Source organism: Rhinopithecus bieti, unplaced genomic scaffold (genome assembly GCF_001698545.2).
Source record: "Rhinopithecus bieti isolate Rb0 unplaced genomic scaffold, ASM169854v2 scaffold_21188, whole genome shotgun sequence".
Taxonomy (NCBI): Eukaryota; Metazoa; Chordata; class Mammalia; order Primates; family Cercopithecidae; genus Rhinopithecus; species Rhinopithecus bieti.
In genome coordinates this window covers 12,091-29,930 of record NW_016810096.1, presented here as the reverse complement: position 1 = coordinate 29,930, position 17,840 = coordinate 12,091, and the positions used below count along the sequence as shown (strand labels likewise).

Below are 17,840 nucleotides of genomic sequence, written 5' to 3'. Positions count from 1 at the left end.
AAAAAAAAAAAAAAAAAAAAATAGATACATAGATCAATGGAACAGAATATAAATAAATCAATTCATTTATTTATAGCCAACTGATCTTTGACAAGGCCATCAAGAACATACACTGGGGAAAGGACATTCTCTTCAATAAATGGTGCTTAGAAAACTAGATAACCTTATACAGAATAATGAAATTGGACCCCATCTCTCATATCCAAAATTTACTCAAGATGGAGTAAAACTTAAATGTAAGACCCAGAAGTATAAAATTACTAGAAGAAAACATAGGGAAAACTCCTCAGGATATTGGTCTAGGCAACAATTTTATGGTTAAGACCTCAAAAGCACAAGAAACAAAAACAAAAATAGACCAAGAGGGCTATATTAAACTAAAAGGCTCCTGCACAGCAAAACAACAACAAACAACCGAGTGAAGAGACAACCTCTTGAATGGGAGAAAATATTTGCAAACTACTTATCCATCAGGGGACTAATAATGTCCAGTATATACAAGGAATTCGAACAACTCAACAGTAGAAAAACAAATAATTCCACTAAAAGATTGGGCAAATGACACGAATAGATATTTCTCAAAAGAGGACACACAAATGGCCAACAGATATATGAAAAAATGCTCAACATCACTAATCATCAGGAAGATGCAAATCAAAATCACACAATGAGATATCATCTTACCCCAGTTAAAATGGCTAATATTAAAAAGTCCAGGTGCAGTGGCTCATGCCTGTAATCCCAGGACTTTGGGAGGCCTATGCAGGTGGATCACTTGAGGTCAGGAGTTTGAGACCAGCCTGGCCAACATGGTGAAATCCGGTCTCTACTAAAAATCAAAAAATTAGCCGGGCATGGTGGTGGGCGCATGTAATCCCAGCAACTCGGGAGGCTGAGGCAGAAGAATTGCTTGAACCCAGGAGGTGGAGGTTGCAGTGAGCCAAGATCATGCCATTGCACTCCATCCTGGGGGACTGAGTGAGACTCTGTCTTAAAAAAAAAAAAAAAAAAAGACATAAATAACAGATGCTGGCCAGGATGCAGAGAAAAGGGAACCATACATTGTTGATGAGAATGTAAATTAATATAATCACTAAGGAAAAGAGTATGGAAATTTCTTAAAAAATGAAAACTAGCCGGGCGTGGTGGCTCACACCTGTAATCTCGGCACTTTGGGAGGCCAAGGCAGGTGGATCACCTGAGGTCAGGAGTTCGAGACCAGCCTAGCCAACATGGTGAAACCCTGTTTCTACTAAAAATACAGAAATTAGCTGGGCATGGTGGCGGATGCCTGTAATCCCAGCTACTGGGGAGGCTGAGGCAGGAGAATCGCTTGAACCCGGGAGGCAGAGGTTGCAGTGAGCCAAGATCACACCACTGCACTCCAGCCTAGGCAACAAGAGTGAGACTCCATTGAAAGAAAGAAAGAAAGAGAAAAAGAGAGAAAGAGAGAGAGAGAAAGAGAGAGAGAGAAGGAAGGGAGGGAACTAGCACTACCATATGATTCAGCAGTCCCACTACTGGGTACCTATTTAAAGGAAAAGAAATCAATATATCAAAGGGATCTGCATTCATGTGTTTATCACAGCACTATTCACAATAGCAAAGATATGGAATCAACCTAAGTATCCATCAGTGGACTAATGGATAAAGAAAATGTGCTACATATACATAATAGAATAGTATTTGGCCATAATAAAGAATGAAATCCTGTCATTTGCAGCAACATGGATGGAACTGGAAGTCATTATGTTAAGCAAAATAAGCCAGGCACAGAAAGACAAATACTGCATGTTCTCACTTAATTGTAGGTGCTAAAAAAGTTAATCTCGTGGACATAGAGAATAGAACGATAGACACCAGAGAATGGGAGGGGTAACTGGGTGGCAGGGGGGATGAAGAGAGGTTTGTTGTGGATACAAATCTACAGTTAGAAGAAATAAATTCTAACGTTTGATAGCAGAATAGGGTGACTGTACTTAGCAACAATGTTTTGTATATTTCAAATTAAGTAGAAGAGAGGACTTGATACCAACATATAAAAATAGTAAATACTGAAGGTGATAGATACTGCAAATACCCTGACTTGATTACTCCACAGTCTATGCACATGACACTCAACATGTGCCCCATAAATATGTTAAGTATTATGTATCGATAAAAGAAAACAGAATGTGGTTAAATACTGTGTTGCAGGCTGGGCGTGGTGGCTCATCCCTGTAATCCCAGCACTTTGGGAGGCCGAAGCAGGTGGATCACCTGAGGTCAGGAGTTCGAGACTAGCCTGGCCAACATGGTGAAACCCTGTCTAGTAAAAATACAAAATTAGCCGCGTGTGGTGGTGTGTGCCTGTAATCCCAGCTACTTGGGAGGCTGAGGCAGGAGAATTGCTTGAACCTGGGAGGCAGAGGTTGAAGTGAGCCAAGATCACGCCATTGCACTCCAGCCTGGGCAACAAGACCAAAACTTTGTCTTAAAAAAAAAAAAAAAAAACTCCCCCGCCCCACCTAAAAAAAACCCAAAAATACTGTATGGTAAAATTGTCTGGTGAGAAATGTGTAAGTCTTTATTGTGTGTCTCCTGTGTTCTAGGCACCATGCTATATGTTTTCCTTTTCACATATATCATCTCATACAGTTCTCCCAACAGCCCTGTAAGGTATGTAGGTGTTTATCCCTCTTTCGCAGATGAGGAAGTAAATTGCCCAGGATCCCTAAGCAAGTAGTGGGTAGAGCTGAAATTTGAACCCAAGCTTTGTCTGCTCCAAACCCCATGTCCTATGTAACCGCAGTGTCTGCCACTGCAGATATAAAATAGGCTACTACTTTGAAGTAAACACTGACCTTGTTGAATAGATAATATATCCACATGACTCAAAACCTCAAAAGTATAAAAAGTTACAAAGTACAATGTCTTCCCCCAACCCCTGCTCCCATGCCCACCCTGACTTAGTCCCTTCCCAAAGAACTACTTTTAATAGTTTCTTTGTGCAAATAAAGCAAATGTTGGTATAGCTTCTTATTTTTCCTTCCTTTTTAATACATAGGGTAGCATATTATGTCCACTCTTCCCTCCATTGCTTGTTTGGTAAACTTAACAGTTGTATTTAGAGATCTTTCCATATCACTACATAGTAAGCGTGCAATTTATTTAAATGAAATAACATTTATAAAATGCATAGCAGTGACTGGCACATAATAGGTGTTTGTCCAGAGTCCAAGAGCTGGAAGGGGGAGAAGCTGAGATTTGAACTCAGGCCCATTGTCTCTGCTTTCTGTAGCTATTCATCTGTCTATCTCTTTTTAAGGTGTATGCAGAAAATAAAGTGCTGACAACAGTTTTGAAAGGGCCTTCTCTGTTATCTTCTATTATCTTCAGATAACCCAGGCAGTGTGACTAGCTTGCTCACAGATGAGGCAAGCTGCAAGGAAAGCAACAGCCCAGCTGACTCCAAGCTAGGAGTCAGGATAAGGGAATGACAGAAAGCGCAGGATGAGTGAAGATGATAGCAAATGACGTGCCAATTTGCTTTGAAATAATGATCTGGTTGTTCTGTTTTTTTTTTTCTGGTCTTCTTTTCTAGAACAATGAGTTATATTTTGATGAAAGAGATGGATTAAGCATGGCTCTAGAGTCAGACAGATCTGAGTTTAAATTCTCTGTGACTCTCTGAATCTAAAACTTCCCTGAGCTTAGTTTCCTGGTTGGTAAAATAGGGGATAATAAACCATTCCATAGGGCTGGTTGTGAGAACCAAACGAAATTTCATGTGTCAAATATTCAACCCTGTGAATGTTTTTCCCTAAGTCAGTGTCTGGGTTTGAGCCAGTGTCCCATCTTTCCTGAAGCAGCAGCATGCTGTGCTTCCCAGCATTCGTTTCCAGCACGTGACTGAGACACACGACTGCCATCTGGAGACACCATCTCCAAATTACAGAAAGTTCTTTAGCACTACAGTTGCAGAGTTATTGATTATAAGGTCACAAAGACTTTACATGGGAGGCTGGGGCCTCAGGTTGTACTTTTCCTGGACACTCCCTCCCCCTCATCATTGCTAACTTCACTCAATTCATTTTATGCCAAGACTAAGTCCTAAAAGGAGCTTTGAGACACTAGACCTCCAAACCAAAGGCCCTTATGCAGCTTATATTTCTCCAAAGGGCTTTATGCTCATTTAAGAAGAACCAATGAAGAAGGTTAATGTTAATAATAGGGCTGCAGACTCCGTGAAAGTACCTTCTGCATCTGTTGCTTTTTACTAGCCACCTCTCCAAACTATAATCTCCCATAATCTGGCTTCTGCTCCCAGGATGCTGGTGGTCAGCATCTACTTTTAACCAAGGCTCTGTGAGAGTAACACACATGACTCCTTAAATATAGTTAAATACAGTTAAAAACAGTTAAATACACAAGTACAGTTAAAAACAGTTAAATACAGGAATACAGTTAAAACAGTTAAATACAGTTAAAACAGTTAAATACAGTTAAAACAGTTAAATACACAAATACAGTTAAATACAGAAATATAGTTAAATACAGTTAAATACAGAACTATTTTCTTGAGGGTAATGAAAAGTAAACCAAAGAGATAGTGCATAATGAAGGCCAAATAAGTGTGTCTAGACAGTAAACATTTATTTCAGAAGAGGTACCTAATAAGTACTCAATAAATATTCAATGAACGAATAAATGGGCAAGGGAAAGCTCAGTGTGGGCTAAAGCAGTTGGGAACACAGTACTGAACACAGCCTGACTGAAGTGCAGATTTCATGTGGGGAGAACAGGTAGGAAGTTGTCAGTCTGGGAAGCTAGACCGAGGCCAGATTCTGATTTAAAATGATCATTGTGGGTCACTAGGTTTGGGGGAGGGGGAAACATGAGTCAGATAATCCAGTTAGAGGCAACTGTATTATCCATGTGTGAGGTCAAAGTTTTATTCCCATGGATTAATAAAGAAATGACAGGTCTTTGTGACTGACTGGCAGGAAGTGATGAGGAAAAGGGGGCTGTTAAAGGTGACAGGACCTGTTAGAGGTGACATGGAGGTATTCTGAAGTCCGAGTAACTAAGAGAATGATGGTAGTGTTATCAGAAGTAGGAAGGTCAGTAGGTAGAACCTTTTTTCAGGAGAGAGGAAATATTTTTGTTTTAGACATCTCCAAATGGAAGTGTGTAGCAGCAGCTGGAGATGTAGTCCATCAGCTCAGGAGACAGGTCAGGGTTGACCCAATATCGCCCACCATTCTGTTTCTATAGCATTACAGATAATTTCGCTTGCACTTTTTTATTCAGTGTGTACTTTATTTCTTCAATACGCGTTTGGTGGACTTTGAAGAAATCTACAGCTGTCCTCCCCTCCGCCCCCCCCCCTCCCTAGTCCCCTCATTCTCTCCCTATTGTCACCCACCACCGAGTAGTCCATCTCCTTTCCCACGTTTCATGCTCTGACCAGACAGAATTGTGAAATGCCATGGAGCCCAAGGAAGGGGGATTAAGAAGAAAGGAAGGTGCTCACTGCTGCTAGAGAGACTGAGAGACAAGCTCAAGAAAGGGTCATGGAAATCGGTTCTCTCACGGGAGAAAACTTTTTTCTTCAAGAGATGTCATTTCAGGTTGTAGATTTGTGAGTGGGTGAGAAACAGACTGTAGAGAGTTTAGGAGTTAGTGGGTGCTGAGAGAGAGAGAGGGAGTGGGTGTGGACCATTTGGCAGTGAGAAGAACATGAGTAGAAGGTAGCTACAAAGGAGCTCAGAGGAGCTCAAAGCTCTGATAATTTCTCAGTTGAAACTGTTTTCCTTAAAGGTCACCGTTTACCTCCTTCTTGCCAAATAAAATCTTTTCTCTACCCTCAATTGGATTTTTTTGCAATATTTAACACAATTTATCTCTTACCCCTTCCTTTCCTTAAAACTCTCTTCTCCTGTGGCTTCTGTAATATGACAGGTACTGCCCAGATATCTTCCTACATGACTGACCACTAACTCTCTTTTTTTCCCCTTGCTGGTTCCTCTTCTCCTACTCATGTCTACAGATGTCTTCTAAAGCTCTGACCCTGGCCTTCTGCTCCCTCAGACAACCCATCTATCTAAGCTGATGACTCACACAACTTCATCTTTCCGCTTCCAGCTGCCTGTAGGGCATCTTTACCAAACCAGTTTTCTTTTTTAACATTGTTTTTCTGAGAGGGGTCCTACAATTCTTCCAGGTGTACAGACTGAGTGCTTTCAGGCATCAGTTTGTTTCTTAGCCTCTTGGTACATTAAGTCTTGTCGTCTCTTTCTTTGAAACATTTATGGGGTTCATCTGTACCTTCCATTTCTTTGCCACCACCCTCAGTCATCTCTAGCCAACATTACTGTAGCTGGTTCCTGGAGAGTCTCCCTGACTCAGGCCTAACCACTGAACCCCTATTTCTGCATAGAATAATCAGGTTAATGTTCTAAAATGACAATTTATTGTGTCATGCCCCTGTGCAAAAACATGTGATGGGCTCCCTGTAGATCCTAGTACAACAGCTGAACTCTTCTGCATGGCTTGCAAAGCAAAGAAACAAAGAATCAGAAATAGAAGGGATATCAGATACCACCTGGCCTAACTTCCCTTTTAATGCAGGAATTACTTACTGTGCAGCATTCATCACAGATAGTTTTCCTGCTTCTCATTAGTATTGTCCCTAGATCATGGAGTCTTTCCTAATTTGGTCTCACTCTTTATATTTAATTTTTTTTTTTTTTTTTTTTTGAGACAGAGCCTTGCTTTGTTGCCCAGGCTGGAGAGCAGTGGTGCCATCTCAGCTCTCGGCTCACTGCAACCTCCACCTCCCGGGTTCAAGTGATTCTCCCGCCTCAGCCACCCAAGTAGCTGGGATTATAGGCACATGCCACCATGCCTGGCTAATTTTTTGTAGTTTCGTTAGAGATGAGGTTTCACCATATTGACCAGGCTGGTCTCGAACTCCTGACCTCAAGTGATCCACCTGTCTCGGCCTCCCAAAGTGCTGGGTTTACAGGCATGAGTCACTGCACCTGACCTGTATTTAACTTTCTTTGATACTACTCCCTCCACCTTCCATCTCCTCCAATCAGGCCGGTTTCTTCTTAGCTCCCTCCTCTACCAGGTTTGTTCTTACTTCCATATTTTTAGCCATCTGCTTTTCTGGGTGTTCTCCCCTCCCCTTTCTAGTTCTCAAAATCCCACCTATCATTCTAAGCTTAGCCTAAATGTCATCTTTCATGACCCCTTTCCTGACTTCTTTTTCTTAAATCCTATTGCATTTACTGCTATGACATAGCTTCACACTTACTTGCCCTACATGTGCTAATTTTATACCCCCCCATCACCCCCAACAGAATGTCAGCTACATGATGGGGACAAAACCCTATCTGAGACCTTGTATCACCCACAGGCTTACCTTGCACAGGATTAGGCATTGAGTAACTAGTCTATACTTAATGATTAATAATACATGGAGAACCTTCAGGCTGGAGAGGTGAGGTCACACAGTAAGTCAGTAACCCAAGTTCATGATGAGAAATCACAGCCCTTGATTCCCTGTGTTGCAGTTTGGGCACATGTGAGCCAAGCCTGATGGGGATGCTTCAGGGAAGGGCCTAGGTCTGAGGCCAGAAAAGAGCTTTTCTGGGCTTGAGAAGCAGGGTGGATTACCTCGGTAGTCCAGGGCAGGAGCCCGTGGGACCTCCTCTGCATACACTTCATTGTAGCTTTCATCTGGATAGTAGCCAGAACCTAGAATAAGGAAGACAATATCAAGATGGTGTCTTGATTTCTCACTCAAGTTCTTCTCAACCTTCCCCCTCTCATCCAACTTTCCAACTTTGTCACTTCCTTAGGACATGGCATTCCATGGGTGGGGAGCCAGGTGGATATTTAGTGGGGGGAAATCCTGTGTTGTAAGGCAGCAGAACTATTGTGGGTGAATCTCAGCACCTCAGTTGCATAGAGGGCAGGCTCATCGTTGTGGGGCCAGTTACTGCGAGCACTAGAAGACTCCATCTAAAAGAAAAAAATTGAACCTGACCATACATCAGTCCTGTCAATCTGGACTGTAAATGACCCATTTCCTTGAAGCAACACATGAGTCTTGGTAAGACACTGGGGACTAAGCTCTGAGAATGGACTGTGGTCCCAGATAGGAGGAAAAAACAGAACCTGTGTCTTCCCCCTAGTGACAGTCCTGCTCACAGTCCTCAAAGAGAAACAGTTACTCAGGTTTCCACTAGCCCACAGGGCACGGGCCTTTTTGTCATTGGATTACCATTGCTGGGGGTGGCGTGCCAAGGCCGAGAGGGGTGACTTAAAAGGCAAGAGGAAATGAAAGCAGTTTTGTGAGCACTTTGCCCTGGTTTGGAGAACAGAGAAGGCAGAGTCCTTCGGATAAATTTTCTGTTTCTCTAATCACAAGGAACTTTAACAGGGAGCTGCTGAGCTAGAGAACATTCCTAATCTATCTCCATCCAGTTAAGTGGCCCAGTCCCTAGTGGAGGCAGGTCTGCGGCTGTCCGGGAGACTAAACAGTGTGTTCCACCAGACGGCAGGAAATCGGTCATGAATACGAACTAATTGGAAAACAACTTGGTCCTTTCCGGAGCAAAGTTTCTGGAAGCCCTCCTTCCAGCCTCCCTGAGCCCTAACGCACGCACAAGAACAGCGTAGCCAGCTGTGTTGGAGTCAAGAGACAATTCCGTATTTCCAGGAGAGGGTGTGCTTCCAGGACAGGGCTGGGTTTTAGTGCTGGAGCCCTTTGGCCTGTGTAAACACTCAGGCCACAAGCTCGCCTCCTCCTCTTGGGAAGAGGCACAGGACCCCTGCACTAAAGGGCGGAGCAGAGGGCAAGATGATGAAGCTTCTCCATTCCCCACAAGCCCAGACTAGGGGTGGGGGAGGTGAGGTATTGGGAAACCAGTCCAATTTAGTGAACAAGGGAATGAATCAATTGAAAGTTTGCCTTATGAAATCATGTCCTCGTTGGTTTGCCCTCATTCCAAAGGAAAGAGTTCATTTTTTCTTTTTCCCCTTTTTCTTTTTTTCTGTTTTCCCATTTCAGTTCTTCTGGCTTCTGTTTATTTCTTCTCAGGCCTCATCTCCCCTGCTCTCTTTTCTCTCATAACGGGAGGTTTCATTGGTGGGCGTGGGGGAGGAGGGGGGTCATGGAATTCTCGTGAGCGGTTTCAGTTCGGTATTAGCCTCAAAGCCTTATAGGTCCTGTAAACAGGAGGCCAGATGTGTGTGATTCCCTAAAGTATTAGGTCTCCCTGCTCCGGTTACAGAGTCCAGCTTTTGAAAAAATGGCTCAGCAGGGAGCAAAGGACTGTTTACCAGAAGAGAAAACAGAAGTGTCAAAGCCCTGTGGCTTGATAATGGTAACAACAACAACAACTATGACAATGGCTGCTAACATCTCTCAGCTCACATTCTGTGTTAAGCACATGACATATGTTAGCTCATTATGTCACCGTAACATGTCAGCAGGGTAGGTATTACTAATGTGCTCCAATATAAAGCCGAAGAAACAGGCTTGAGGAACCAAGGAGGTTGTCCAAGGTCTCCCAGTTATTAAGTAGCAGAGTGGGCATTCCAGCCCAGGTCTGCTTGACCCCCTAGATACCAAACTCAGACACTCCACTGAAGATGGTGATTAGGGGAGAGCTTTTGACAATGTCCAACTGGGGTAAAAGTCCAAAATCTCTTTTGCAATCCAGCTTTTTTACTGTGTGTGTGGGATCGAAGGCCACCAAGCATTTTACATCATTCCACATTTACAGGGGATGTAGGAAAACTGTGGGGGAAGACTCAATAAGATAATTACAGTCTCCATCAGGATGCGGAAGTAGCTGGACCAGTGCCAACTATGCTTTGTGTGGAGAAAGGGTTCAGACCACCTTGCCACTTTAAACCTTTCCATTTTCCCATTTCCCCTCTTTGCCTATCTGAGTATTTTCTTCTTTTTTTTGCAAATGGTGGAATTCTAAGATGGGTATAAGAATGAAATTAAAGGGGAACACTCCCTACATTATTCTGTCTGCTTGTCCCTCTTTAGCCCTGGGGGAAGGACTTGGGGAGCATTCCTCAGTTCCTTTAGATCAATCAGTGCTTGGTTACTGTGTGGTCTGTTACTGGGCTCCTCCAACCTCCATAGTACAGTCAGGCCCTCTAAGCACTGCCCTTCACAAAAGTATAGTTAGACATGTAATTGATAGTTAAAAGACTATTTTAAGATTCATATTAATCCTTGGTTTATGATGACAAATACAGTTTGACTTTCTGGGCTGCACAGATACGCCAGCACACACTTTTAACCCATTCTTTGCTTTATTTATATTCTTAACTTCTCCCAACCACTGCTGATTATTCCTGGACCCTTTTTCTGATTAGCCCTGAATCCACATTTGGCTGCTTTTCTGTGCTATGCCCATTTGAAGACAAGGCTGTAGAAGTAAACAAAACAGTCCTGGATGCATAAAGAGTGCTCAATAAATATTTGTTGAAGGAATGAATGAACAAATGCATGAAGGCAAGCTCAACAGCTGAGCTAGCAGTGTAGGGGAAATGTCTCTCATCATGTGGTCTCCTAAGGATAGAAGAGGGAAGAATGAGTGGAATTGCAAGGCTGGCAGAGGCCTCACCAATCTGAGCTCCTCAGGAGTGGTGACTCGTGATTCATGTGGAAGTAGGGAGTTCCACCTTTTCAAATAGCCCTTTGAGAACCTCAACTGAATCTAACTTTTAAAAAACTGCTGTGTGCTCATGACTCCAACAGCTCAGGCTTCTCTTTTGGGAAAGGTAAAGACCTTTGCATGCCATGAGGTTTCATACAGGTGTTCAGAATTGGGCTTCAAGCCATGTAATCTCCACTGCTTTAGTCCTGTGGTCTTTGGCTGGATTTTGGTCTCTGTAAATGAACTGAAGCTAGGGGAGGTTGGGGAGGACAGTCGCATATTTATCTCCTGGAGACTTGGGGCACCTCTAACCCCAAACAGGATATGCTCTGCCAAGGGCTTGACTTGAATTTTTTCATCTCAATGTCAGTCCTTGTGCTTCACCCCCTACAAAGCCAGGTTAAGCCAAAAAGGGGAAGAAGTTTGCATATTTGTTTGAAAACTTGATGCAGCTGTTCCAGACAAACAGAACTACTGCCAAAGGCCTCCACCAGGAGCTAAGGGCATGTGGAAAATTTTAGCTGCAATGACTGTGGCTGTGATGGGAGCAGTTTGTTATTTACTCATCTCTGGATATTTTCCTAACCCCATTGGTTGGGCCTGTCTCCTTCCCCCTCTCCTCCCTACTGGCCCCTGTGAGGGCAGACACTGCAGGCCACAGAATATTCTTAGCACTTGGAATGCCAGCTGGGCCCCATATAAAACCTCTGTATGCCACTTCATTATCCTGCCCTCATCCCTTCCCCCTCCCCTTTCCCTCTTCTCACTGAGTTTGTTCTCTGGCTCTCTGGGTGAAGAATGAAATGTTCAGGAATCCAGAAAACTCCATCCCTTCTGAAGTAAAGAACAAATGAAAGGAAACTGGGAAATTCCTGATTAAAAGGATGTGATCTGTATTACCACTGACAGCTTTGGCATAAAAGGGCTATAAAAATCTCATTTTATAAATAAGGTCAGGGAGGGAGGGAGGGAGGGAAGAAGTCTGATGGATTCTTGTTTCCCTTGAATAGATTGCCTGCCCCTTATTTTCCCACATGAGATTTGTGGTCTAAGTCCATTTTGTGGTCTTGACAAGGGTATTTGACTCATAAAAGGATTAATATTAATAACGATTTGACTCATAAAGGATTTCATATTAGAAAATGGTTTTCAGGAAGCTAACTACACAAGCAGGTGAGACAATGGCCTCAAAGGTGATGTCCAACCTTCTCATGTTTGTACTAGTGTGGCCTATTTCAAATACCTCTTGTTAGACTGCCTTAAAAGCCTCCCTTGGTAGTCTGTTGCAATATTTAACCATCTTTATTGTCCTTTAATACTTCTCTGTATAGAAAATAAGTGTGTCTTTTTGTAGTCTAACTCTTTCTTCTCCAAGTCTTGGTCTAGGACTTATCCTTCCTGGAAATAACAGACAACAGCTCCTAGAACTTACCTGCATACCATGTTGGTGTCACTGCTGGAGTTAGGAAGAACAGCAGAGAGAGAGCTCCTCTTTGAGTTAGTTGACTGGCCATCCTTGAAAGGGAGGATTATGGAGACAAGAAAAGATGTATGTATGGCCTGAAGTACCAGGATAAAGGAAAGTGACTTTCAGAAGTCAGCCATCAATTAACTTCCAAAAGTGGGGAAGCAGAAATATGGGATCTGTGAGGAAGAAGAGAGATTTTATAATTAATGAATGCTTTCTATATTATCTCCCTCATAAGAATCTTTCATGTTATAGAATAACAAGACTCTGCTTGTTATTTGTGGTCCCTTTTCCTCGCAGGAGGAGGAGGACGTAAAACAACCAATCTTCAACTGACCCTGGTGGGATCAGACGCAAATGCTCCATGATCCAAGTTACAGAGAGGGACACTGAAGTACTGAGACCAGGAAAAGGCCAACATAACCTGGTGACCTAAAGGCTACCATTAGGTTTCATTCATTCAACTAACATTTCCTAGCCACTAATCTGGGAAAGCGTTAGCATATGTGGTCTAAGAATTTGAACACTGATGTTACACAGGTCTGGATGTGAATCCAATTCTGTCACCTATTAGCTATGGGGTCTTGGACAAATTTTTTAACTTCTCTGAGCCTCGGTTTCCTTGTCTATAAAATCGGAATCATAATACTCTCTACCTCATGAATTGATTATTGCCTGTCATATAGGGAAGTAATTTATATATTAGACAATATTATTACCAATTTTGTATTGGACAGGACTGAATGTTTCCCTTCTTTAGTCTCCCAGGCAGTAACTATACTCTGGCTCTGTTCTTAGCTTTGGGTTTTAAGGCTTAGTGGTTTGGTAGTGGCTTCTGGCTTTCAAGTCCAGCCTAACCCTCTAGTTTTACCTTGCTGGGCCAGCAGGAAGTCAGCGAGGTAGAGGAGGACCTGCTGAGGTACATGAGGAGAGGGTGAACAAGCTCCAATTGCCATCTCACTTCCTGCCCTGTCCTCACCCTAATGGGATGAGAGTTTTGTGGTTCCCAGTAGGCAAATACTTTGTAAATGACAGTATTAAAATTTGCTGCCCATTGGTATAAATTGGCCACTGGGCATTTCAGCAAGCACCCATTCACTCACATGCTTTCAATGAAATGCCATGCTCAGGGGAGGAGTCAGTCCTAGAAATAGAGAAACAAAAAGGTGGTAGATTCTGGCCAGAGTTCCTAAGGGACATGCAAAGCCCAAGAAAGGGAAAAATTTCTTTTCTAATTCATTGCTGCTTGGCTTCAGATTTTGTCTAGAAAGTGACAGGGAGGCAGGACGGAGAAAAAGAGTAAACGAAGGAGGCAAGGGAAGTAGAAAAATGTGGGATGGAAGGAAAGAAAATCTGACAGAGCTGAAGGAAAGAGATGGATAAACACAGAAAGAGGCAACAAAAGGAGGAGAAAGAGGGGATTAAAGAGAGATCCAGGAAAACGAACAGTTAGATAATTAATCACCGACCCCTCTCCCACATCTAGCCTCCATCTAGTTCCTTTGTTCTGGAGCAGAGGCATTCCTTTTTCAGACCCAATACTCTGAACCTGTGACCTCTTACCTGCCCAGCTTCTCCCCAATCTCAGGCTTAATACGTGACTCACTAGAGTCAACCATCCCATCCCTCTGCTGTGGGCCAAGAAGTTGCTGGGAACATGTGTTTGCAGTCAGGTCGCAGCATAAATGAAAAGCAGCATATGATCCAGCTTCATAAAATAACTTCTCCCCCGACCTCCACCCCCAGCCATGTTGCCCAAGTCCTGGATCTCCTTATCCCCTTCACAATTGTGCATTGGGGTAGTGGAGTGTGGAGGGATTAGTTGCAGATCTTACCTGTTTTATGGTATTTTGTGCCCTTTTTCTCTCTCCTCTTTCTCCTTCCTCTCTGCTCCTCTCATCAATTGGAAAAAACCTTCTACTTCAACATTCCTAGAACGAGTGGCTCCTGGTCTGTCCCGACCTCCGGGATTCTGTTAACACTGCCCAGATGTTACGACGTCCGCATCTGCCAAAAGTTTCCTTAAAGCTATATTATCCCCGAAGCTATAGTTATTCCTCTCTCAGAGAAGGGTTTTAGAAAGATGGGGGAGAAGGAACACAGGGATTAGAGAAACTCAGTCCGTCTGCTGCAGAAGAGGGGGAAGTGTGAATGGCACTGGCTCCAAGCCTGTGAGTATAGTGATGACTAACACAGAGGCTGGCTTAAGCGGCCTCCAGAGATGTGTTGCACTGAAGAACACTTCTTTTTATGACTCAGCATGACATAAGAATTGAATGAAAAGGAATTTCACAAACACTCACAAACACCAAAGAGAAGGGAAGACTGTAGCTGATTTTGACATTCCCTAAGATTTCTCCTATAATTCCTTAGGCTCCCAACTCTGAATTATCTTGCAATCTATATGGTATCAGGTCAGATACACTTTGAAACCCTCATGCCAGTGACCTAACTTCTCTGGACTTCAGTTTCTGTTAAGATTATATTGTTTAAAAAAAAAAAAAAACCAAACATGTACTTCTTGCCTGAAGAATCAAGACTGATTTCCCTTACTAAGAATGGAAGGAAAGCATGCCTGGAGAGGCTTTAGTGGGAGGCTGTTTGAGCAAATCTAGTTGCATCCCAGTGGTCTCTGATGGAGGGTTACGTTTCACTCAGCAAGATTTTTTCATTTTAGTATCTGATAATGAGACTGTTCTGCCATAGCACAGACCAGCTACTTACAATCTCCCTCCCCTCACAGTTGACATTTCCATCTCTTGGAAAATCAGTGGTTATAGAAGGAAGAATTTTAAAGTGTTGTAGAAAGGGTGTTTCTCCTGTGTATGCAAGCAAATTGGTAACCCCTTCTCAGTCATAAGGGGAAGAATTGTACTTATGAGAATACAAAGTTCAAAAGCAAGCCTGAGCCTGCTTCATTTCCAATCCACCTGTGACAAATATGTATTGAGTATCTACCATATGCTTAACAAAGTAATACCTATGTAAAGAAGATGTGGTTGGGCGCAGCGGCTCACGCCTGTAATCCCAGCACTTTGGGAGGCTGAGGAGGGCAGATCACGAGGTCAGGAGTTCAAGATTAGCCTGGCCAACATGGTGAAACCCTGTCTCTACTAAATAAAAAAAAAAATTAGCCGGGCGTGGTAGTGCCTGTAATCCTAGCTACTCAGGAGGCTGAGGCAGGAGAATTGCTTGAACCCAGGAGGCAGAGGTGGCAGTGACCTGAGATCACGCCACTGCACTCCAGCCTGGGTGAGGGAGTGAGACTCCGTCTCAGAAGAAAAAAAAAAAACGAAGACGTGATCGTCATGGCCTTATTCATTCCATAAATTTATCAAGTATCTACCACGTCAAGAGTGGTGGATGTAGTGGTGAACAAGACAGACAAAATCCCAGGCATTGTAATTCATAATTAATTCAACAAATACTTGTTGAGCATCTATTATGTGCCACACATGGTTCCAGGTATTTGAGAAACATCAGTGAACAAAACAGACAAAAATCCCTGCCCTCATGGAACAGAGGAGACAGACATCAAACAAGCATGTTCTTAATTACTATTGCGTGTGTTTACGGAATCTTTATTGGTCATCTACTATAAGCTAAGCAGTGCAGATACAGTGGTGAGCAAGTAATGTGTGATTCTTGATCTTATGGAGCTTACTCTCCAGCTCCCGGAGTTTATGTTTAGTAGGGGAGAGAAGAGGGACACAATCAATTATAAAACAATACAACTCCCTATGGTAATAAACTACCAAAACCTGCGTTACAGACTTTAAGGACGCTAGGAGGAGGTCAGAGGAGGGGGGCATCTAAGAAGAGGTGGGCCTTGGTCTAGTCTCAGGCAAAGGAAATGCCATCAACAAGAGCTCACTGTTAGGTCAGAGGAGGGAGGGGCCAACTGCTAAGAGGTTTCAGGGAGAGATAGAAAACAAAGTTGAATAAATAGGGTAGGGCCAGAAAATCAGATATAGGAGGTTATTTTAAACTTATATGTGAGAAAATAGTGAATATATTAAATGTGTGTGTCTGTGTGTTTGAGTGTGTGTGTGTGTGTGAGAGAGAGAGAGAGAGAGAGAGGAATTTGAGAGAGAGAGAGGGAACAAGTAAAGTAATACATTCTACCAGAGTTTTTCTTTCTTAAACCCCCCTTTACTGGCTCCCTCTTGGCATCGTCTGAGTTCCTTAGCATTGCATACCATGCTCTTCACAAGCAAACCCCACCTATGTCCTTAGCCTAGTATTAAGCACATCCCATGCCTCCTAATTCTGGACACACTCCACCTCATGCTCCTCCTTGAGCTTCTTGTTTTCCTTTCGCACCCCGGAGCCTCTGCACAGATGTGTTCACTCTGCTCTATAGTCCCTTCCCTCCTTTCTTGGCTTATTGGAACTCTACCCACCCTCGCTGCTGAGAAGCTTCCCCCGGCCCATCCCAGCCCAAGTTGGTTAACTTTGCCTTCCTTTTCTCTCACAGCACTTTGTACATATCTCCATTTTAGGACTTTTCACACTTACTGACATTGTTCTTTACTTATCTCTGACTCCGACTAGACTATGAGTGCTTAGAAGGCAAGAACCTTATCCTAGTCTTCTTCATATCCCCAGCCATCCAACACAAAACCTAGCACATGCCAGGGTGAAGATGCTGCGTAAGGCCTCAATCCCACTGAAAGCTGGAAGGAGTGGGACAGAAGGGTTCCAGAAAGAGGTTAAAGAAGAAAGTGAAGCAGGAGAATATGGAAATCATAGGGAGATCAAAGTAAGGGGATATGTCAGAGGAGAAGGACAGCATTCTTGTGAAGCACTGGGATTAATAACATAAAGAGCTCACCCAAAACAAGTGAGGTTAATTATAATAACCCCAATGTTTCCGCAGCATGTACTCAGTGTGTAAAACACAATGTTAGACACTGCAAGGCTATAAAGTGAAATAAAACACCTCTCCCTGTGGTTTGGTTGGGAAGATAAGACAAAGGTAGATAAGGAGACTGACAGCATCCAGGCATAGTCAATTTCTTAAGTTTCTTAAAGTTCAGTACCATTTTCAACTTTAAGACTTTTAATATGAAGCCCCTCAGCAGTAAATAAGGTATTGTTTTATGAAATATTAGATATGGAAACTGACTTCCCTAGTTGAGATCTCAGGAAAGCTCAACCAGGCTAGACTAGAAACAACTGTCTTAGAAAATGGACATAGAATTGTGAATTTTAATACCATTTAAAAGTATTTATCGTGTGTGTGTCCCAAACTGTATATTATGAGCTGTTTTGAAGAAGGCAAGATCAGGGATGGAAAGGGAGGAAAGGTTTCACAGAGCATCTGAAAGGAGTGGATGGGAAAAAAAAGGAATAAAAATAGACAAAGAATAGAATTTCAGCGAAGGAGAATGGGAATACACAAGAGACAATAGAAATAAAGAGATATTCCATTAACGCAACGGATTTTTAAAACTGTACATATGAATTAGCTGTTTAAATAATGAGGTATCTGATGGCTGTAATACAAAATGTGAGACATTAAGAAAATAAGTAGGATGTGCCTTTAAATTCTATGATAGTCACTTAGCCAAAGGTAATTGAAGGGATGCTAGAAAATGGATTAGAAAATGAAAATGGTAAAGTTATTATGTGAATAAGAGATAAGATGTATTCTCAGCGATACAGCTTTTTTTTTGTTTTTGTTTTTTTTTTTT

The 17,840-nt window shown here is 42.7% G+C and overlaps 1 protein-coding gene across 1 annotated transcript in view; it reads right to left on the bottom strand.

The window, feature by feature from the left end:
• The window catches only part of SRPX2 (sushi repeat containing protein X-linked 2), a 28,712-nt gene extending 14,377 nt beyond the window's left edge, over window positions 1-14,335 (bottom strand). The window contains 3 exon segments of the mRNA XM_017891286.1: window positions 7,666-7,746; window positions 12,109-12,320; window positions 13,980-14,335. Coding sequence (XP_017746775.1) covers window positions 7,666-7,746; window positions 12,109-12,190 — 163 coding nt within the window. The 5' untranslated portion in view covers window positions 12,191-12,320; window positions 13,980-14,335.
• Between the last annotated feature and the right edge of the window lie 3,505 nt (window positions 14,336-17,840).